We start from the raw sequence: 23,542 nt of genomic DNA, 5'->3' as shown, positions 1-23,542 counted from the left end.
GCAAGCCGGTGCTAACCAAATGTGCCGAGGGGCAGTATAGGCCTTGCAGGAAAACAAGAAATGCCCAATGGACTCCTTTGTTGTTCCACAAGCGGGACAGGTAATATCAGTAGACCCCCTCCATCTCCCGGTTAAAGACCTTAAGGGGAGGGCGCCTATCCTCAGTTGAAAAAAAAGTTTCCTGTCCCTTGGGTTAGTTATAATGTCCCAAAATGATTCTAGTATAGGGAGGGACTTAACCTCCAAAAAACGACCAGACATAGAACCTGCATCAGATTTTCTCCATGCTTGTTCGGACACATAGGCCCAATACAATTCCTTAATTGCTTGCTTACTAGGGAAGACAGCTTCATGTGGGGTATCCCATAGCATCTTTAGCCCAAGCGTACATAACAATGCTCTAAGTTTGGTCAACCATTGGATCTTGTGAAAAACATCAGCCTTAATCACTGCTGCAAAGCCCTCAGCATAATGCTTAAGTTCTGGTGTAGACCAGAGCCGCCTCCAATACAAAATCGGGCGTAATCTTGCCAGATCCCCTACAGCCTCCCTTCCCAGATCATATCTCATTGGTATCAGAGGTGTACTTTTAGGGAGACCGACTAATGACCTAAGAAACGTATTCTCAGACATCTGCATCGAGTTAAGGTTACCAAATCCCCATAATTCTGCACCATACAGTGCAGATCCCAAAGATTTTGCTTCATACACCTTCAAAACTGGTGCAATGGGTTTCGACTGTGATTTCCTGTGCTCAAGCCCAAGGATTCCAGACACTTGCCTATGCTTTAAGGCAGCCAATTCAATATGCTGAGCCCATCTTAAATCATCAGTTATATGAACGCCCAGGTAAGTGAAGGCTCTGACTACATCCAGGGGGCGTTGACTCAAAAACAGCCTGGGTCTGACACTGCGATGCGGGTTAAAAAACATAAGTTTGGTCTTTGCCACATTTACTTCCAGGCCATAATTCCTGCAGAAATCGTCAAAAATACAGAGAGCACTTTGCAGGCCACTAGGGGTCTTAGACAGGATCAACGTGTCGTCAGCGAACAACAAGATCGGAATCTTGATGCCCGCCAATGAAGGTGCGTCTACATTCGAAGCCAGCATTCTGGCTACTACCCCATTAATAAATAAAGAAAAAAGCAACGGGGCCATCGCACAACCCTGTCGCACGCCCCGTTCTACTGGGAAATCATCAGTAGTCTCGCCCTGCGTACCCCACTGTATCCTAGCGAAATTAGCCGCATGTAACCGCATAACCAAAGTCAACAAGTCGTCAGGCAGACCCAGGCTTCTTATTTCAGACCACAACTTGGGCCTAGGCACCAGGTCAAAGGCAGCCCGCAAGTCTACAAAAGCAGCGTACAAGCTGCCTCCACCCAGCGCCACAGTCCGCCATTGAACCATAGTAAAACGGAACACCTGGTCTATCGTGCTAGTAGCCCTCCGGAACCCTGCTTGGTAGGGTGATAATGCATTGTGCTCATCCACCCATTCCATGAGTCTATTTACAACCATCCTCCCCACAACCTTTTGTATTGTCGCTATCAGGCTGATAGGCCGATAGTTCCCAGGCGATCCCCTATCGCCCTTCTTGAATATGGGAATGATGATTGCACCCCTCCAACTCAACGGTACCAGTGCTCCTTGGGCAACTGCATTAGCGAGGAGAAGGATGTATCTGCCCCATCTATCCTTATCATAAATAAAGAGATCTGCCGGTACCCCATCCATCCCAGGGGCTCTACCTGACGATACAACACTTAGAGCCAACAAAACCTCATTGAGGCTAAAAAATGGCTCATTTGGGTAGACATCCTTAAACCCTTCCATCTCTCTACCAGGGTTAGGATCAGCATATTGAGGTTTAAAGTATTTGACCCAATCCTCCTCCGGGACATTGTTGTCCGGGCAATCGGGCACGCCACCTCTCCCCCATCTAACAATACTCCAGAAAAGCCTGGAGTCCTTTGAGCCGCAGGCTTCCAGCAACTCTCTCCAGTGCCTCTCGTCCCACTCCTTTTTTGCTGCAACTATGCAGTTTTTATAATTGCTTCTAGCACCACGAATTAACACCAGGTCCCTGGACTTAATGGCACTGCCCAGGGCCAACCTTGCTGTCCTGCACTGTGCATTATACCACTTCGCAGTCGTGTTAGGGGCCCTACATTTGTTAGCCCTACCTACCTTCTGAAAATGTGACTTGATAGTTCAAAAGAGTTTATCATGGATTATTGTCGCATCCTGTGACCCCTGGGTAACAGCGACAGCCTGCTCCAAAGCCTCGGTAGCTCTATCCACCTCCCTGTTTATACTAGCTATAGAATCTTGGTTGGCCAATACACGGGGCCATTTTAGCCGACGTGTGTTATTGGAAAAAACTGGTAGAGGGAGACGTTCCCACGCTGTTTGACCATTCCCACTAGACAACGTAACGCCACCCTTAGTGATGTTCAGCTGCACCTTCTTCTTTTAAGTGCTGCTCCCTCTTGGCAGAAGTGAAATAATAAAGTGCCAAATTGATACCGCAATAATTCAGCTTCTATAACATGAGCATGCTGGGATGGAACTTACTCATTCATTCCACAGCTCAATGAGGCTCCTATGGTTACCAGCATCCACTGTGTGCACTGCAGCCGTCTAGCTGTCCCCACTCTGTCCACTTTTCTTGGTCTTCCCTCCGCTCTCCTTTCTGATACTCTGCTCACTATTCCACCATCCCTTGCTTTGCTCTTCCATCCACTTTCTTTTCTTAAACTTCTGTCTGCTTTTTCTCCTTCCCATTTTCTCCCTTAATTTTACGTTTGCTTCTCTCTTCCTGTAGCCCTTACTCACTCGATTTCCCAATTGTCTGCACTTTCCTCCTTAATCATTTTTCCGTCTATCTGTTGGTTCCCCTTGTCTCTACACCTTCTTCACTCTTCTTTCTCTCCTTTTCCTTTTCTCCCCCCCCCCCACTCACCTCTTTTGTGGCTCTCCCCTCATCCTCAATTGGCTTTCTTCCTCCCTTTCCTCTCTTCGTCATCACTCTCTTCCTGGACCAGTGAAGGCGTTTGCACACTATAATCCAGGATAAGCCTTGCACCACTGCAACAAAGTGCAGAGGCACGGGTAAAATAAAAAAGCATAGCACACCACTGACCTTTGATTCAAGCAAAAAGATCTGGTCCAAAACGTACTGATAAAACACTTTTTAGTTTTTCTTTAGTTGAATCAGAAGGAACTGCCTTTCTTTACTCAAGGCACTGATCAAACTTAGTACTTAAACAACATAAATAGAATGTATTAAATATATAATTATCTCACAGTATATTCATCCACGTTTTAAAATGCACTACTACATGATTGCTATCTCCCCAAGCAAAACTTGTTGTCTGCATTGGCTATTTTAGACACACACATTTTTTAAATGTTTTATTAACTGTTGTATCTATAGTAATTACAACGACCCTGTCCTAACCCAAAAATCATAATGGATGGATTGTAATAATTCAACTCTGATCTGTCCGAGTGGGACAGAAAGAATCAGAAAATAGAGAGCGTTGTATTTTAATTTGCAAGGGTTACAAGCCTCTGAGCCACTGGAAATGTGCTGTGAACTCTCTCAGATTCTGAAGTGCCACCCTGCATGAAGCACAACGTGGTACAAGCCTCTCTTTCGGGAAGTAGTCAGAGTGGGGGCGCTGCAGACCTCGGTGTGGTGTCGCATTCTAGTCGTCGGACACCCACGTGACTGACGTGGGGGCCGATTGGATGGCGCGCTGTGACGCCATTCGAGAACTCGGCACAGAGGAGAGTGTACGCACCGCCTTCTCGAATAAAATACATACTTTTACACCGCAACAGTGTCCCAGCTTATTGTACCTGTGAGGGACAAACGTTACAAACTGGCGACGACGGTCAATGAATCCCGCTGTAACAGCTGTCCGCCACGTGATACAACCCCTGCCTGCATTCATGCCGAGTAGCGCGCCTCATTGCACGGCGGCCAAGAGAAGGAGAGCAGCGTTCAGCAACACATTGCCCCGCAGGCACCAGGACAAACCCTGGTCTCCACCAGCAGTGCACCCACTAATGCAAGTGAGGTGAACATTCCACCCACAGCATCAGCATGCTCCTACAGCCCCTCCAAGGACTACCACCTCCCTGAAGGGATCCCAAGAGTCCTGCACCTAGGCCTGCTTGTGAACCGCGCCACGCCCCCCTATATACGTACGGGGCTTCCGGCGCCAACTGCGACGCGTCTCCTCTGCAACTTTCTATGTTACATATAGTACAATGAGGCACCTGAACCTTCTTCCTGACATAACAGTGCAAGTGCTCACTGGCTCAGAGGTCCCTGCACGTGGCCCACCGCTATGCTTCACTGCCTTGCCGCACCTTGCCCGGCGCTCCAAGGACGCATAGAAAGCCGGTCTTACGCGCTCAGCACCAATTTTAGCCGTGCGTCTCCAGCGCAGGGGTCCTGTCCGGCGCACAAAAGGAGCAGAGTCCGGACGCAGTTCCATCTTCGTAGGTGAAGCCCCCAGCTACAATGTGTGCCCAGACCTTCTCTCTCACTAATCCAGTGCCGTTCCTCCCAAAACCTGGTGAGCCGACCATGAAGTGGGCCGACTTCAAGGGGTACTTCTCCAACTACTTATCTGCCCTGGAAGATGAAGGAGAAGTAGAGTTCTCCAGCAAGCGTAGGAAAAAAATACTGCTGCACAACCTGGGGCCTGAAGGGTTGAGGGTCTACGACAATATGGTCAAGAAACCGAGGGCCGCGACAGACGAAGACGTATTCCAGCACGCATTGGAAGACTTGCATAGTCACTACCAGCCTGTCATATGTACAGCCATAGATAGATACAACTTCTTCCAGCGGAAACAAAGTGAGACGGAGACTGTAGAAGATTACGTAGCGGCACTTAAGAAATTGGCGGTCAACTGCAAATTTGGCCCCCTACATGATGACTTAGTGGGAGATCACATCATAATGTATACAGTCAACACCAGTGTTCAAGAAAAGTTGTGGGTGAGCGGGGAAGCGCCACTACAGAAGATCATCGCAATTGTCAAGAAAGCTGAACTGTCCAAACGGTGTGCGGCTGCCGCCAAGAAGGACGCCGAGAAAAAACCCACAGTCTGTAAAGTGAGTGAAGCCAAAGTTTCCAGTGACAGACCCGCTGCCTCTACAAGTAACGGAAATAGCAGGCGGCCCACGAGGACTCAGACGGCATCTGCCAAACCTCCTCCGGACAGGAAGGGTTCCTGCTACAGATGTGGCAGCCACACACACATGTTCAACGACAACCACTGCCCTGCCTACCGAGTCAAATGCTCCTTCTGTGGGGTGGTGGGACATTTCGGTAAAGTATGCAGGCGTAGACCCAGCAACGCCTCAGTGAAGTGCGTCATGTATGACTCTGAACCCGAAACCGGAGAAGAGGCGGAATTAGAAGATTGCATCTTGTGCATTGAGGAACACGTTTGGGGAATAGAGTGTAGCACCAGAAAGAAACCATCCTGTTTGTTGACCATCGGGGGGGTCCAGATTTCCATGGTTGCAGACTCAGGCTCCCTGTTTACTATCATACAAAGACAGATTTGGGACAGCGAGTTTGCCAACACAGTAGGGAGCCAACTACACCCCACAGATGTGCACCCAGTCACTTACACGGGGGAGAGGATTCCCATGGTGGGGTTCAGACCACTCACATTAGAGTTCTAAGGTCGAGTGACTACAGGAAAGCTGTACGTAGCAGAAAAAGGCCCTTCGGTCCTCGGATGGGCCGACCAAGGGGCATTAGGCATACAATTCAACCCCAGTGGAGACATTCAAGTCCTCATGGCAGTTGAGTCCCATGACCCAGATCTAGACAACTTGAAAAAAGTTTATCCAAGCGTCTTTGGGGGAACCATCGGCCAACCATCAATTCATGCACAAGATAGTCCTGAAGGATGGCTCAACACCGGTCAGTCACAAAGTACGAAATATCCCTTTCAACTGCAGGGAAGCTGTACAATTGGAACTGCAACTCCTTGAAGAAGGGAGCATAATTGAGCCCATCGAAAGCGCCGAGTGGCTGGCACCCCTGGTCATGGCACGGAAACCGAACGGAAAGGTGAGAGTATGTATTGACCTTCGATAACTGAACAAAAACATCTTGGCGGACAAATTCCCGCTACCACGCATTAATGAACTGTTGGCTCAGAACAAGTGGATTAAATGGTTCTCAACAATAGATCTCACAGCAGCATACCACCAAATCCTGCTTCACCCCTCATGTAGGAAACTTAGCTCTTTCATCACCCCGTTTGGCTGCTACAGATTCCGACGCATGCCATTCGGCCTGGTGTCCGCAGCGGCGGTATTCCAAAAACCCATGCACAAATTATTTAAAAACAGCAAAAATGTCCTATACTTCCAGGACGACATTCTCATAATGGGAAAGACCAAAAAGGAACACGAAGCCACTCTCCGGGAAGTGCTTCAGACACTGTCAGGCAATGGCCTCACGGCTGACCTGGAGAAATGCAAGTTTGGACTGCGCACAGTCACGTACCTGGGGCACGAGATCGGTGAAAACGGGATCTTACCCAAACAAGGCAACGTGAAGGCCATTGAGGCTGCACCCCAACCTCGAACCAAAGAAGAAGTCCGCTCTTTCCTCGGCTTAGCAGAATTCTACAGTAAATTTGTTAGAAATGTTGCCACAAAAACCCACTCCATGCGCCAACTTTTGAAGGACAAGAACAGTTTCTTTTGGAAGCCGGAATCCTCCCTTGAGTTCGAGACCATTTAAAAGGACATTTGCGAGGCCGTTCCTCTCCAAGGGTTTGACTGCACAGCCCCCAGCATACTGATCATTTATGCCAGCGAGAAGGGGCTGGGAGCGGTTTTGTCAACAATCCGCGGACGGCACAGAAACCACGATAGGCTTCACCTATTTGCTCGCACCTAACGAGGAGAAATTTAGTGTGATTGAAAAGGAAATCTAGCCGCCACCTGGGCCATGGACAAGTCCTGACATCTAGCTGGCACGCAACGGCCACCCAACGCATAGCGAAAATGTCACTCAAGCTCCTGGACTTCGTCTACGACGTGAAATACTTACCGGGCCAGAAGAACAAGGTTACCGATTCCCTCAGCCGCTCCGCCGCCAAGGAAGCAGCACCCAAAGCCACTGAATGGGATGAGTACCAAGTGGTACAAAAAAACAAGGAGAGGCAAGAGATCAGGTCACAAACGACTACAGGAGAAACCTGAGGTCAGGGGACAAGAGGAATTGAGTAACATACAAGAATTGGGGGTAGACATTATTAACCTTTCCTCCCTCAACCTCACTGACGACATGGTATCTCTTCTTAAAAGAGGTTTAGGTTTTTGTCTTGTAGACAGAGGTGATATTTGCAAAGCAAAGGTTGATTTGTTTAAATATGTGAGAAATTTAAAATTGAAAAAATTGTTTTTGAATAATCCTTCGATTAATAAACATGCTAAAAATATTCCTGTGTGCGGAGAGTTGGATGTACTCAGTATTCAAGATCTTTACGATACACAGTTGTTACTATCTATCACAAATCAAGATGCAACACTTGATGATTTGAGCCAACTGCTCGCTGACCTTGATGTTGAAAATGATTATTCCATTTCAAGTGGGTTGAAATCCAAATCCAGATGGACACCAACCTTACCTGGGGGCAACACTATTGACACATTCTATAAACTAGTGACACAGGATATAGAAAAATATGAATCAAAAGTAAAACCCAACAGGAGACCTAATCCGGATAATCTCACTCAGGGAGAACGACAGGCCCTTACTCTCCTTTCAAATAATGCATCAATTACCATCAGAGAGGCTGACAAGGGGGGCAATATTGTAATTATGAATCGGCAGGATTACAATATGGAGATTTTGGGACAGCTTAATGACAATACCTGTTATGAAATACTAACCAATAATCCGACAGGTACACTTACTTTCCTTATCAATAAACACCTCAAGTCATGGCGGGAAGAGGGCTTACTCAGCGAAGAAGAATTCTTGTATCTTAGGGTAGAGAGACCCAGATACCCGGCACTGTACACTTTACCTAAAATGCATAAGAACCTTCCCTTCCCCCCTGGCAAACCAATCGTATCCAGCATAGGGGGACCCACTGAGAGAATTGCAGAATACGTGGACATGTTCCTACAACCAATTGTACAGAACCTCCCAGCTTACATCAGGGACACCAAGCATATTCTAAGCCTCTTAGCCGACCTCACCTGGCGAGATGACATTATCCTTGCCACACTAGACGTAGTTTCTCTCTACACTAACATTGATCCACAGATTGGCATGCAGGCATTGGCATGGCACTTTAGTATGAAACCAGCTACACAGTGGCAACACACTAGAATGCTACTAGCCATGACTGAGATAATACTCAATAATAACTGTTTCATTTTTGAGGGACGCTGGTACAAGCAAATACGTGGAGTGGCTATGGGATCAAAATTATCGCCCTCTTTCGCTAACCTCTTCATGGGGTATTTTGAAGCCAAATGCATTTGGAGTGAAACTGGCAGTAGGGTCAACGAATATATTGTATACTGGGGACGCTACATAGACGATTGTCTATTATTATGGTCAGGAACTGAAGAAAATCTTCAAGAATTCTATCTTCACCTGAACAACAACACATTGGGAATTTCAGTTCACACATCAGCATAGTAAGACGCATTTGATTTTTCTGGATGTGGAACTTTACGTTCAGAATGGCTCAATTCAAAGCAAATTACATCGCAAACCCACAGCTTGCAATGCCATCCTGCATGCAGATAGTGCACACCCCAAACATCAAATCAAGGCCATTCCCTATGGGGAATTCACCAGAGCCAGGAGGAACTGTAGCAAAGATTTAGAATTCCACACATGTGTTCACACTATGAAATAGAGATTCCAGAACAGAGAGACGTATCCTACGTGTTCCACGCACAGAGACACTTAGAGAAAAGGAGTCCAGCAACAGACAACTGCAACCAGTGAGACTGATTACCAACTACAACCAGAAGGCTGATATCATGACTAAGAGTATGCATAAACATTGGGAGGTTTTACGAGCAGACAAAACCTTGGAGGCATTTACCACACATAGACCTCTTGTCACCTACAGAAGGGGTACCACACTGAAGAGTATATTGAGCCCGACTGTCCCTAAAATCATCACAAGTAATGATTGGCTTACTAAACAAGCATTAGGCTTTCATAAATGTGGGAGCTGTGGTGTGTGTAGGTGGGCCGCACATAATAAATCCAATTTTATTGGTCCAGATGGGAGACAATATCAGATTAAACAGAATATAAATTGCATGACACGTTTTGTAATATATATCATTGAGTGCAAATGCCATAAACAGTATGTAGGTAGCACCATTTGAATGCTTAAAGAACTAATTAGTGAGCATGCCAGAGCATTCAAGCAAGGAGATAGCAGATACCCCATGGCCACACATGCCATTGATTGTAAAGAACAAGGCCGCTACAAACAATTCACTATTTTTGGCATAGAAGTCATACCAACACACCAGAGAGGTGGGGATAGGGAATTGTCTCTTTGCCGTGCTGAAGCTACTTGGATAATGCGTTTGAAGTCGGAAGAGCTAGGACTTAATACCGACCATGAGTTACAGTTCTTTTTGGGAGATTGAGAATACTGTATTAATATCTCGTGATAACATGTTGACATGACCCACTACAATGTATGTCTCTGTTAAGATCTTTTCAGACCCAATTAGATAGTGTATTAATTAATGCTTAATCACATTGGGACACTGACTTTATAGTGGTTGAATTCGCCACTGGCATTTTCTCGTGTTACCGTTTATACTGTGATCTAACAATTATGTTGGTCTATACCATGGACCGCCCGAATTTGCTTGGAGAACGTGAAAATTGTTAGGAATATTATTTTAGTTTAATGTAGGCAATTACCCATTTTGTACTGCTTCGTTGTGTTTGAACTGTTTGAGTTACTTCCCGATATAAGTCACATTGCACACTTTATTGAGGGACAGTCACGTATGATATTTTTCATATATTTTTTGGTTCAGCCACTCTGTCCTTGTTTCTTCGCCTTTTACGTCTTAACATTTCAGCACTCTTTCTCTTTCGTGTTCTTATTCGCCTCCCTCTCGGAAATTTTCTGTATTGTCTTAGGTGACCAGTACCACGACTACATTTTGGTTTGCATAATTTGCTAAGTCGTTTACTTAGAGTGTGTGTCACTGTAATTACGTTGAGCTCTGCGGAGCCAATTGTGGGTTTTCTGACTCTGTTCATCCGTTTCTTTTATCTACATTTCCCTATGCATGGACCTTCTAATATTATGAGCATAAGTCCCTTTTTTCTATTTTTTTCTATTTTTTTTCTATTTCAAATGCTCTTTGAGGCATGCTTTTACACTGGACAACCGCGCTGATGTATTTTGTGTTGTCTTACTCTCTTCCGGTTCTCTACCGGAGTTTGAGTTTACTGTCTAGTCATTCAACATGTTTCCGATACTTAAGCGTAAGCCATGTTGTTTCACTCACTTCCGGTTTTCGATACTTCCACACACTTCCATGCGTACTCGCTGATGCCCCATTTCTGGATCACGTAAGGTAAGCCCTCACTACGAGTGATATATGCGGCTCATGTTATATATATACCCGGACTCGTTCAAGTTCCTTATCAGTAGTACTTAGACTTATGTTTTTTGGTAACCACGTTACTTCACGCTTGGTTGCCCCTTATTTCAGCACTTTTATTTGGTAGTCGGACATTATAGATTGAATTTGCCTAGCGCCCACCTCGTGGCCCTCATTCAGTTCATTGCCTTTATTATTTAGATCCTTTCATGCACTTATTGTACTCAGTTCATTTTTTACTGCACGATAGCGTAATTCACCTGACCTATACTTTGATATTGCTCCGTGTTATACGTGAACGCTTATAGGTAATTTACCTTATATACATTTTTCTCTGTTGCTTGACGCTGATATTTTGATAGCCAGAATTGTATACCACCACGGTTTTTTGCAGGCTTTAAGCACCATGTTTACCCGCTCTTCTGGTTACCCTTATGGAATCCCTTTAATGTTCCCTTAACTGATAGGTCTGGTAGTTGGTGGACGCAGCTTACATGTACTATTCATTTTTGATCGCCCATATTGATTTCTCTTAATGGGTTACTCTCAGCCCATTGGCATCTTTTCCATTAGGAGGCGCAGGTACCATTAACTTTGATCCAGTTACCTTTGTTGATCGTCTCTGCTCCCCGTTCCCGTCTTTATTGTTATTGATTCGCCATCCTTCTTTCTTTTATAGTGCTCCTGTTCTGGTACTTACCTCAATATTGGCATTGTCCTTTCTACTCATTTATTCAGCCGGGACGGAATTACAACCGGCGGAGAGGTGAGCCTACTATGCATCCTCTGACGGACCCTTGATACCCTTCACCCCATATTTAGTATATCAATTGACATAGGCTTTTTTTGTTTTTTTATTTGTTTTCAGAATTTTACTCGTTCTGACAAATCTGTCCATTAGGTAAGAATTTCTTTTGAAACCATGGGTGTATTCTTATCTTCTTCTCCTTATATCTTTTCACTTGATTTCGCACAATCACTGGTTGTTCATTTGGTGACGGTGGTTTTTATTGCATCATTACATAGGAAGGGTTTTATCTGTTCTCAAATTGTCTTATTGTTTTATTTTTTTCATGCCACCCTTCTCCAGATAGTTTTTTCATTGATATTATTGATCTGCTATACTTAATCTTATTGTTAAATGTTTATGTTGTAATTTATGCGTCATGCTTCGCTCTTTGAAGGGTCAGTCACACTAACTATCGACCTCTGCGCAAAATATAATTCTTGTAATGTGTTTTAACGTCACTGATAGGTGATGAATCTGGTGTAACACTGGGAATCCTGTACTTAATTATCATACTGTATTGTACACGTTTTTTTCTTTTTTCCTCCTTGTTGTTTTCCTCTTGTCCTTTCTTCCTTTTCGCTCTTTTTTTCAGTGTATTGTATTTGTTATGTACTATGCTAATACATTGCTATTCACATCTTGTAGCCCTGAAGAAGTCGTGGGTTAACACCCAGACGAAACACGTGTTGGCTGGGCAATTGATCACCAATTAAAAATCACAAAAGAAAGAAAACGCCATCTGACTGCTGTTCTAATTGTCTTCTTTTTGACTGACAGTAATTTATACTGTTTATATTCTCATGTGTGCACAGGTCATTTGTATTGAGTACCAAGTGGTGTTCGCTGAGGATCACAAGAACTTTATAAGTGCACATGACTGGGAATCCGCCTATGACAACGACCAGACCCTAGCCCGAGTGAAAACCTTTGTCACGCTAGGATGGCCTGAGAAGCGACATGTGACAGATGACACCCAGAAATATTGGGAAGTGCGGGATGAATTGTCCCTAAGCGACGACTCCATATTCTTGCTCCGGGGTGACCAGGTGCTACCCCCAACTTTATTACAGGACCGCATCCTCAGCATAGTACATGAAGGCCACTTAGGGATTGTAAAATCCAAGTGGAGACTAAAGCAATCATATTGGTGGCCCGCCATCGACTCCTACGTGGAAAAATACATACGAGCGTGTCGCCACTGCACCAGCGCGGACAAATCGCTCACGCTGCTGCAGCCCCCAATGGGTGAATATGCCACTCCCAACAACCCTTGGGAAGAGCTGTCAGTCGACATTTTAGGCCCCATCCTGGATGACATGGGCGTGCCCAGATATGCAATTGTTCTCGTTGACAGATACTCGAAATGGCCGGAAGTGGAGGTCTGTGAGAGAGCAGACATGGATGCCATCATTGCATTTCTTACCAGAGCGTTCCTTAGGGAAGGCATCCCGAGAGCCATCACATGCGACAACGGACCCCAGTTTATCTCAGACAAATGGACAGCCTTCACCCGAAGGAACAGGATCAAGACACAGCATACCCCAGTGTACCACCCTGCGGGCAACGGTCTAGCCGAACGCTTCAACCGTGTCATCATGGGCTCAGTCCAAGCTGCATCCACGCAGGCAAGAATTGGGAGACAGGACTCAAACACACGATCTGGGCATACCACATAACGCCCACACTCACTGGTTACAGTCCTTTTAAGATCCTGCGTGGTAGAGAACCATTTACAAGGGACAATCTGGTGTGGATGAATATGAGGCTTCAAAGCAAATGGTCCCCGGCGGTGGTGAGAAGCAACATTGAAAAGGCCCAGAAGATCTACAAAGATAATTACGACAGGAGACATGGTGTATGAGAAGTCTCCCTAGCGATAGAAGACTGGGTCAGGGTGAAGCTGGGCCACCTTTGCAAGAAAGGTGATAGCAAATTCAGCAAACCACTTCAAATCAAAGAACTATACTACCGCTCCGCTCTCTTAGGCAATGGAAAGGTGTGGTCTCACAGCCGCATGGCAAAGTGCAACTAAGTCCTCCAGTGGGCGACGGACAGCAGCTCCGACAAAGGAGGTTACGATGGCGAGGAAGCAGAGGTCAATGTTGCCCCTCCAACTGAGAACTCCAGGGGGGTGACACGGGCCAAGTAACAACAGGGTTTCCACACAGCACACACCACCCCAGGAGACCAATGACGCAAGTAACTCAGGCATGGAGCAGAGGGCATCGAACACACAGACCACACCTCGGGCACAGGGGACACAAGGGGAGCAGGCCAACTACACACACACCCGCACAGGCAGGTTAGTTGTGCGTCCCAGCAGATATAGAGAATTTGAAATGTGAAACCCCCTCGGGGACATATCCACATTACCCGAGGACATTCCTTCTCCTTCCCCCCCATTCTCCCTCCTTGTTCCTCTCCTTGGCTTAGGTATTACAGTGTTAGCCTCCTCCAGGCTCCTTGTTCAAATTGTTAGAACCTTTGGAAGCTAATGCATTGTTAATTGTGTTTTTTTCTGTACGTTGCTGTTAAAGGGGGGAGATATGTGGTGTCGCATTCTAGTCGTCGGACAACCACGTGACCGACGTGGGGGCCGACGGGATTGCACGCTGTGACGCGATTCGAGAACTCGGCACAGAGGAGAGTGTACGCGCCTCCTTCTCGAATAAAATACATACTTTTACACCGCAACAGTGTCCCAGCTTATTGTACCTGTGAGGGACACACGTTACACTCGGGACTCCCTCGTGGCGACTGATTGGCTTTGTCATGGTGTCGCGACACAGTTGCTGAGTACAAGATGCAAAGTCAAGGGAAACACAGTGAAAGTGAGTCTTGCAGTCTCATCCCGACCGTGGTTCAGCTCCCCGCGTGGTACATGTGGACAGCTTGCTGATCAACACCGCACATAGGTGCTAATAAGACCACGCCCTATGATGTACCCATGGCAACCTCACCTGTACTTGACCACTGGCTGAGGCTCTTGATTGCATTCTAGCAGGCTCGAATACCAGTTCACTGAGTGCCGAGAGTAACAAGGCACGGACTGATAAGCTCTAATTGCCTTTCAGTGCAAAAATGTGGGGTACCGACACTGAAATGCATTAGACTAGACAACCCCCTAGTGCACGGCACTTAGCAGAGCTGGCCACAAGCCCCCCACATCCCCAGGCCGTGTAATGGAGTCTCTTGGAAGGCTATGGACAATCACTGGTACCCCTAGCCCCTCTCTTAAGACCATGTGTAGAACTCCTGCCCTGGCTTGTGCTAAAGGCTTCACGATCCAATTCCATCCTGAATTCACCTGTACTTCTCAAGAGACCATACAATAAAAAATGCATTGACGTTAGTACATCGTGAGGTGACCACAGAACAGTAATAGCAATATGCTCTTGAGGGAAAAGACAATTATAAAACCAACAAATATTTATTCTCCCATGCCCACCCCATTGTATTTTCGCCATTCTTTCCCATTTTTAATTTTTTTTAAAATTTTTTTAAAATATTTATTCTCCCATGCCCACCCCATTGTATTTTCGCCATTCTTTCCCATTTTTTAAAACATCCCCTACTCTTGTACACTGTTTCTTCGGCCCGCTGGCACCAATCACGATCACGTTTCCATTCCCCCAGCTGTGGAGGCCTAGGCCCCCCCACGCCGTGGCAATGTTACGCTTTGTGATCCCCACTGCAAGAGCCAACCATATTCCCTCCTATCTGGACCAGTCAGATTCGCCTTTGATCATCAGTAAATGTACTTCTATTCCTGATGTCAAGGTTGTCTACCTATTTTGTTTCCCAAAACGACTCCTTCCCTGCTGACAGAACAAATTAACCACCCCCCCCACCCCTCCAAGATCTCAACTAAAGGAATGGGTGGGCGGGAAAAGCTGGATATTCTCGGGTCAGGAAGGACCAGTCCATGGGAGCGTTAATGGACGTCACGGGCAGCCAGGCAACCAGGTGGCAATGGGTAACTTTGCCTTGCCTTTTAACTCCTCCTGGCTGCCCGTGGGCCACCATAGCCCGCGTGGACCCCTCACAAGCTAATGGCTGCTGTCATTGCAGGAGACAACAAATTTCAGTCCGGCCTGCGCCTGTCACCTGGGCTTGCCATCTTGTGGCCTTTGCCATTGCTCCAAAGAACACACCTCTTTCAAGTAAACAGGAGGGGCCACTAGACGGCAGTTTCAGGGGCCTGGTAATACGGTTTAAACGATGAACATGCATTTAAATTCTACACTTAGCTGTGTATCCCATGTAAGGTCTGTAACTCTAAACCAAACTCTGTGGCATCTCCACGGCCTTTGGATTACTAATCTCCTTAATTGCAGCCATTGAGGCGCTGGCTTAAATGAGTAAGCCAGGGGAAGCAAGTTATAGTACCGTAAAAATACAGTGCTGTCACTGGCTGCGCTGCTTCCCTTTGCACTTAAATTTAGTTTGCTAGATTGCCTTACTGGTTTCCAAATATGCATTTTTTGCTCATTTGGTACTATTACATTTTATGAACTTTTTTTAGAAATAAATATATTTGTAATATACTTACAGGGAATTTCAGAAAGCCCTCTTCATCTATTGGTCTCCCGGCCACTACAGCGTACAACATGGGGCAATGGGTCAGCCCATTTTAGCCATTGACTAACTTCCCTGTGAGTGACGGCACTCTGCCATTTCAGAAGGAACATATTTGCTTACAAAGTAGTTTCTTTTGTGTTGGGACTACTGTGGCAATGTCTGCTCTTTAAGACAAAAAATATATTTAGCTGTTAGCCACTTTTATTTTTTTGTTAATGGCGCTGCAGCTTCCGCAACAATAACGTTTTACAAAGAGCATGGCAAAACAAAGTTTTGACAGAGCCAAACTTTCTCGTGGACTTCATTTATTGGGCTAAATATATTGAATTATTCTCTATTGAGAAGGTCCTGCAGGTTAATTGCATCAGATTTATTTTCTTTTGGGGATCTTTACTAATACCAAATTTCTTTTTTGGGAGGTTATTGAGAGACTACAAAAGTTCCTATAACTTCATTTGACAAAGTGCCCGATTTTCTTCTCCCTCTCCCCCCTCTCTCCCTCTCTCCCTCTCCCCCTCTCCCCCCTTTTCCCCACCCCCCTCTCCCCTTCCCCCTCTCCCCCCTCACTCCCTCTCCCCGTCTCTTGCCCTCCCCCTCTCTCTCCCTCCCTCTCCCTCCCTCTCTCTCCCTCCCTCCCTCTCCCTCTCCAAAAATAGTGTTTGTCTATGTTGGACTTGATTCTCTCTCCATGGTCACCCACAATCTTTATGGCTTCAACCCTCCTGTTTTCTGAACCAGTTTTTGTTGGCTTTCATACTCATTTACTTTACACATAAGTCCCTAAGTCAATCAATCATAGGCATTTGTATAGCACACTGCTCACCCGGAGGGTCTCAAGGCGCTGGGGGGGGGGGGGGAGGGGGAACGCTACTGCTCGAACAGCCAGGTCTTGAGTTGCTTCCTGAAGGCGAGATGGTCTTGCGTTGTCCAGAGGTGGATGGGGAGGGAGTTCCATGTCTTGGCTGCCAGGTAGGAGAAGGATCTTCCTCCGGCGGTGGCTCTGCGGATGCGGGGGACGGTGGCGAGAGCGAGGCTGGCGGAGCGGAGCTGGCGGGTGGGCTTGTGGAAGGTCAGGCGGCTGTTGAGGAACTTGAGGCCCAGGTCGTGGAGGGCCTTGTGTGCGTGGGTGAGGAGTCGGAACGTTATTCTTTTGTTGACGGGGAGCCAGTGCAGGTCTCTCAGGTGTCCGGAGATGTGGCTGTGTCGGGGGATGTCCAGGATGAGTCGTGCTGAGGCGTTCTGGATCCGTTGGAGTTTCTTCTGGAGTTTGGTGGCGGTGCCGGCGTAGAGGGCGTTCCCGTAGTCCAGCCGACTGGTGACGAGGGCCTGGGTGACCGTCTTCCTGGTCTCGGTGGGGATCCACCGGAAGATCTTTCGAAGCATGCGCAGGGTGTTGAAGCATGAAGACGAGACGGCGTTGACTTGTCTGGTCATCGAGAGGGAGGAGTCCAGGATGAAGCCTAGGTTGCGTGCGTGGTCCGTTGGCTTGGGGGTGGCTCCCAGGGCGGGGGGCCACCAGGAGTCGGCCCAGGCGGAGGGTGATGATCCCAGGATGAGGACCTCTGTCTTGTCTGAGTTCAGTTTCAGGCGGCTGTACTTCATCCATTCGGCGACGTCTTTCATCCCTTCGTGTAGGCTGGCTCTGGCGGCGTCCGGGTCGCTGGTGAGGGAGAGGATCAGCTGGATGTCGTCGGCGTAGGTGATGATCTTGAGGTTGTGTTGACGTGCGATGGTTGCGAGGGGGCTCATGTAGACGTTGAAGAGGGTGGGGCTGAGCGATGACCCTTGTGGAACGCCGCAGATGACTTCGGTGGCCGCTGACCGGAACGGGGGGAGGCGGACTCTCTGGGTTCTTCTGGCGAGGAATGAGGTGATCCACTCCAGGGCTTTCTCCTGGATGCCGGTGTTGTTCAGGCGCTGTACCAGGGTGCGGTGGCAGACAGTGTCGAACGCTGCGTAGAGGTCCAGGAGGATGAGGGCCGCAGTTTCCCCGTTGTCCATTAGGGATCTGATGTCGTCTGTGGCTGCGATGAGGGCGGTCTCCGTGCTGTGGTTGGCTCGGAAGCCGGATTGCGAGTGGTCGAGGGATCCGTTGGTCTCGAGGAAGGCGGCTAGCTGTCTGTTGACGGTCTTCTCGATGACTTTGGCAGGAAACGGGAGGAGCGAGATGGGGCGGTAGTTCTTGAGGTCGGAGGGGTCTGCAGTTCGTTTCTTCAGCAGGGCACTGATCTCGGCGTGTTTCCAGCACTCCGGGAAGGTGGCGGTGTTGAAGGAGGCATTGATGATGTCGCGGAGGTGGGGTGCGATGATGTGGTCGGCCGTGTTGAAGATGTGGTGTGGGCAGGGGTCCGTAGGGGATCCGGAGTGGATGGTGTTCATTGTGCGTGTTGTGTCTTCGGTGCTGACTGGGGTCCAGGTGCGGAGGGTGGCGGTGGGGGGCATTGGTTCGGTGGTGGGGTTCGTGGTTGGTGGGCCGAAGCTGTTGTGAATGTTGGCAATCCTGTCGTGGAAGAAGGCTGCGAGGGAGTCGCAGAGGTCTTGCGAGGGAGTGATGTCATTGTTTCCAGCGTCGGGGTTGGAGAGCTCTTTGACGATGCTGAAGAGTTCCTTGCTGTTGTGGGTGTTGTTGTCCAGTCGTTCCTTGAAGGCTGTCTTCTTTGTGGCATGGATCAGTTGGTGGTGTTTGCGGGTGGCGTGTTTGAGGGCGTCATGTTGTCTGTGGTCTGGTTGGTGCGCCAGGTGTTCTCCAGGGAGCGGCAGTTCTTTTTGGAGGTGATGAGCTCATCGGTGAACCAGGAGGCTTTCTTGCTGCCGCGTCTGCTGGGGTGGTTCTTCTTCAGTGGTGCGAGGGCGTCTGCGCAGTTGGTGATCCACTGTGTGAGGTTGTTGGCGGCTTTGTTGGGGTCCGTTGAGCTGGTGGGGGGGTTCTGGCTGAGGAAGGTGGTGAGCTGGTCGCCGGTGATCTTGTTCCAGCTCCTGCGGGGGGCTTGTTGAGGGTGGTGGTGGGTCATCGTTTTACTGAAGCTGAAGTGGACGCAGCTGTGGTCAGTCCACTGGAGATTGGTGGAGTGGCTGAAGGTGACGTATTTGCTGGATGAGAAGACTGGGTCAAGCGTGTGGCCGGCGTAGTGGGTGGGGGTGGTTACCAGTTGCTTGAGTCCGAGGTTGGCCAGGTTGTCCAGCAGAGCAGTGGTGTTGCGGTCCTTGTTGTCCTCCAGGTGGAAGTTGAGGTCCCCCAGGAGGATGTAGTCGGTGGAATTGACATGAGTACTATTACTGAGCCTCTCGTCTCTGCCACGCTGATGCGCGTAATAGACACCGATGGGAATGGGTGGAGCAAAGGCGGGACATGCCTTTAAAAAACACGGTAAAGCCAATGGCAGCTGGCGAAAGCCTGACCACAAGCACGACCGTGTGGTCAGCTTTCAGAACCCCGTACAATAGGTCTCGCGCTGCGCGAGTAGTGCTGCGTACTGCAACGCTAGGCGCGAGACCTAAAAAATTACTCCCGTACATGAAAACGGACGCGGTGTATGAAACAAGTGATTTATAAGTGCCATGATGTGAACGTAGGAACAAACCATGCGAAAAACCGTGAATACGCTCATCAACTTACGAAGCTTAAGAAAGTTTGTTCGTGATCATTTCAAGAATGCAGATATGCGCGAGCATTTCACCGCCTGCAAAGGCGAAATGAAGTTAGTGAAAAAGTGACTGTTCCACAAAGCTGACAGGGGGTAGTTAAAGAAGTGCATCTTACTGTATCTTACGGCGTGTAGAGCATATCGCTATTCTCCGCAGTGGTGTGTGTCTGTATTTCCTGCTCCAATGCTTAAAAACAAGATCATGTAATACGACATTGACGAGAGAAAGAGTAAACCGACTATAAAGCTGTGAACCTGTCATACGGGGTGTTGTGAAAGTGAGACAAGGTTATATTACTAATGGAATACACCCGAGGTGAATGTGATTACGATGGTGAACGATGTAAAACCGTCCCGCGATAATGTGAATGATAAAACAACATTAATAGTTAATTGGTGAGAAAAATTTATATACTTTATAAAACTAGGCACTCACACATGCTCGGTGCAAGGATATGCTTGTGGGTGTTAGGGTGCTTTACAAATTCACATAGCATTTACATGATACAAAAAGTATATGCACTTATATATTTTTCAACTTTGTGGTCTCTTAATCTGAAGCTTAGGGAAATGGGGACTTCACCCAAGAGAAACCCTTCCTCCACTTGCAAGTGAAATGCTCTGAAGAGGAGAGGCTGTGGGAATGTGGGCATGTTTAATCCACGTGATGAGGACTGGATTGTTCCTCATACTGTTAGTAAACCCTGAAAGAACCAGAGTATGAGAAATCAGGTTATTGATTGAGGGGGGTGGAAACTCTTCTCAAGAAACAACTACAGTCCCTGTCAGAGTGAAACACAAAAGTCCCTAAAATAAGATGAGCCTAACCCTCTAGTAGCGTGGTACAAAAGCAGTCAGGCTTAATTTAGAGGGAATGTGTAAAGTATTTATGCAGCACACATATAGTGACAAAGTGAAAACACAACACAGAAAAAGAAAAAGAAAAATCCTACACTAATTTAGATGAAGTAAAATTCAATAAATAATTTGACACCAAAAAGACAAAAATCCAATCTGTAGAACTGGTGATATGCAAATTTCAAGGATTTAAGCTAAGTATAGCACGTAAAAGCACAAAGCATCACTGGCAGCTATCTGGTAATGCTAGACTGGGGGGGAAGTCACAATTTCAGGCTAACCACGATGGAGCGCAGGCCGAGTACAGGTACTAGGTTACTCCAGCTGAAAAAGTTACCATCTCCAATTCTGACGCATACAGTCCAGGTCGCCATGAGCAGGACACAATGAGCAGGGAGAATGACAGATGGTTGTCGTTGTAATGCGAAAAGCAGACCAGGTGTCATGGTCGGTCGTCGCTGTAGCGCAAAGATCCTGTCGAGCATTGCAGACGATCATTGCTGGAGCTTCGTGTTGGCAGTCACAGCTGGCTGTCCATGCTGTATCGCAAACTGCAGATCTTGCGTTGGTGGTCACTGTAGCAAAGAGTCGGGTCCACCAGAGCTTTGGGTTGGCGTTCGTCGCTGGTGGCAAGATCTTGGTGTGAATGGGCCAGTTTGTGGTGGCAAAAAAAAAAACTTCAGTATGTCTCCTTCCGATGAGTGCACTCTGATGCCAACCAAAGGCCCAGGACCTTGGGAGGGGCCTCTAAGGGATTAGGGAACTCACTCTTCCAGAGACCAGCAGGGCTCAGGCAGGTCCAGTTGCAGGGAGGCCTCTGGAGCATATTTCCCTTTAGCTATGAACAGGTCAGTCAGCTAACCCTTGGAGCCACTTCAAAAAATCAGGGATGAAGGGAGCAAGTCAAGTCTTCCTTCTTAAGCAGCAGGGCAGTCCTTCTGTAATATCCACAGATCTAGAAATTTACTAAGGAGTTGGCCAGAGGGTCCAATATTTATACTTTGTGTGTGCTTTGAAGTAAGTGAAACTTCTAGACTTCCTCCCACATCTGCTTCTGGATTTTCCTTCCTCCTTGCCCTGGTTGCTGGATGTCTAAAGAAGGGGTCTCAAATCTATTATGTAATAAGAGATACTTATGTTCAATGAAAAAGCTCCAGAGCTACAATTACTAGAGTTGTAATAGTGACCACAACAGATAAGATTACATTATTGACCCCCGTATGCAAGATTATCAGCAGTGATAATTTTAATGCATCAGTTACATATGCCAGCAGTGAAGTAACACATGCTTTGTCAATGTGGAATGTCTTTGGGTGTATAATACGTATAAAGCCAAAGCTACAATGCCCTTGGCATCAAGATAATATTAGTAATATGTCTCCCAAATGCTGCATGATTTATCACTCAAACACCAGCTTTAAATATATTTTAAAAATACAATCATTTTTCACCAAACGTCCGCCTGGGAGTTCTGAAAATAAACATTTCCATTTTAAACACACACTTTTCATTGTTGGTGTACATATATTAACTCAACCGAGCAAAGGTTTCTAATTTAGTAGGCTGGGTTGCACACAGGAGAGCTACTCACAAGAACCCTAGTCTAGAGTCACATAAGCCTAGTGTGAAGTTCTTTGTGTGTGCTGAGACAGCTCCTTTGAAGGGCAAGTTAAGGTAGTTGACAGCTCTTCCCCATCCATCAGGTCAGGATGGCCCATCCTGCCAACACCCAGTCCTCCTTTGTGATACTGTCTGGGAGGAATACACAAAGGTCAAAGCTAACTACACTTAGTCATGTGACCCAAGACACAGTCTACAAGCACCAAATGGTTAGGACAAGCAAAAGCTAGCTTTCTACCTTACTATTAAAGAGCATTTAAAAACTAAAATTCCTCAGACACCAAATATGACATTTCTACTTGTTCTCAAACAAAGGTCATCACTCATTAAATGCAATAAGTCAACCCAACGTTATCCTATGGAAGAGGCAGGCCTTGCAGTAGCAAAAAAAAAAATGTGAGAAGTTTTCACTACTAGGACTTGTAAAACCTAAAAGTACTTGTCCAACTTTGTAAATACTATGCACCCTACCCTATGGATGATTTATATGTATAAAAAAAGAACAGTTTAGGTGTGGCAAAAGGTGTTTTTTGCCTAGTCAAATGGCAATTTAAAACTGCATACAGGCTGCAAAGGCAGACCTAAAACATGTTTAAAAAGGATACTTAAGTGGGTGGCACAAATAGTGTTGTAGGGCCAATAGAAGTACTTAATTTACAGGCCCTGGGTTCAAGTAGTACAACGTGACCGCTCAGCCCTCCACAGGGCTTGGTCGCCCCACTCACTGCTGCCGCTCCTGCCTGCCTTTGCCGCCTCCTGCCTGCAGATTCCTTCGCTCGCTGCCCGCTGCTCCTGGGAATTTCCCGCTGCTCCTGGGAATTTCCCGCTGCCCGCTGCTTCTTGGAATTTCCCGCCGCTGCCTCCCTGTGGCCCCACCCCCCTGTGATTCCATTCGCCGCCCCGCTCCCGCCACCCAGCTGCTCCTCCCTTCCGGCTCCTTACTTAAGGGGACCGTAGGGGACCACAGAGTGTGGCCGCTCAGCCCTCCACAGGGCTTGGTCGCCCCACTCACTGCTGCCGCTCCTGCCTGCCTTTGCCGCCTCCTGCCTGCAGATTCCTTCGCTCGCTGCCCGCTGCTCCTGGGAATTTCCCCGTCAACAAAAGAAGATGTGGTGTGGGCAGGGGTCCGTAGGGGATCCGGAGTGGATGGTGTTCATTGTGCGTGTTGTGTCTTCGGTGCTGACTGGGGTCCAGGTGCGGAGGGTGGCGGTGGGGGGCATTGGTTCGGTGGTGGGGTTCGTGGTTGGTGGGCCGAAGCTGTTGTGAATGTTGGCAATCCTGTCGTGGAAGAAGGCTGCGAGGGAGTCGCAGAGGTCTTGCGAGGGAGTGATGTCATTGTTTCCAGCGTCGGGGTTGGAGAGCTCTTTGACGATGCTGAAGAGT

At 47.5% G+C, this 23,542-nt stretch overlaps 1 protein-coding gene across 1 annotated transcript in view; it reads left to right on the top strand.

Annotated features, from left to right (window-relative positions):
- The window catches only part of LOC146869950 (zinc finger homeobox protein 2-like), a 1,750,357-nt gene that overhangs the window by 202,507 nt on the left and 1,524,308 nt on the right, over nucleotides 1–23,542 (top strand). Inside the window, exons 6-8 of the mRNA XM_085640777.1 lie at nucleotides 4,523–5,620; nucleotides 6,420–6,689; nucleotides 12,269–13,081. Of these exons, the coding sequence (XP_085496903.1) occupies nucleotides 4,523–5,620; nucleotides 6,420–6,689; nucleotides 12,269–13,081 (2,181 nt within the window). The remainder of the gene's footprint in view (nucleotides 1–4,522; nucleotides 5,621–6,419; nucleotides 6,690–12,268; nucleotides 13,082–23,542) is intronic.

This window comes from Triturus cristatus, chromosome 1_1 (assembly GCF_964204655.1).
Source record: "Triturus cristatus chromosome 1_1, aTriCri1.1, whole genome shotgun sequence".
Classification (NCBI taxonomy): Eukaryota; Metazoa; Chordata; class Amphibia; order Caudata; family Salamandridae; genus Triturus; species Triturus cristatus.
This window is presented reverse-complemented; position numbering and strand designations above follow the sequence as displayed.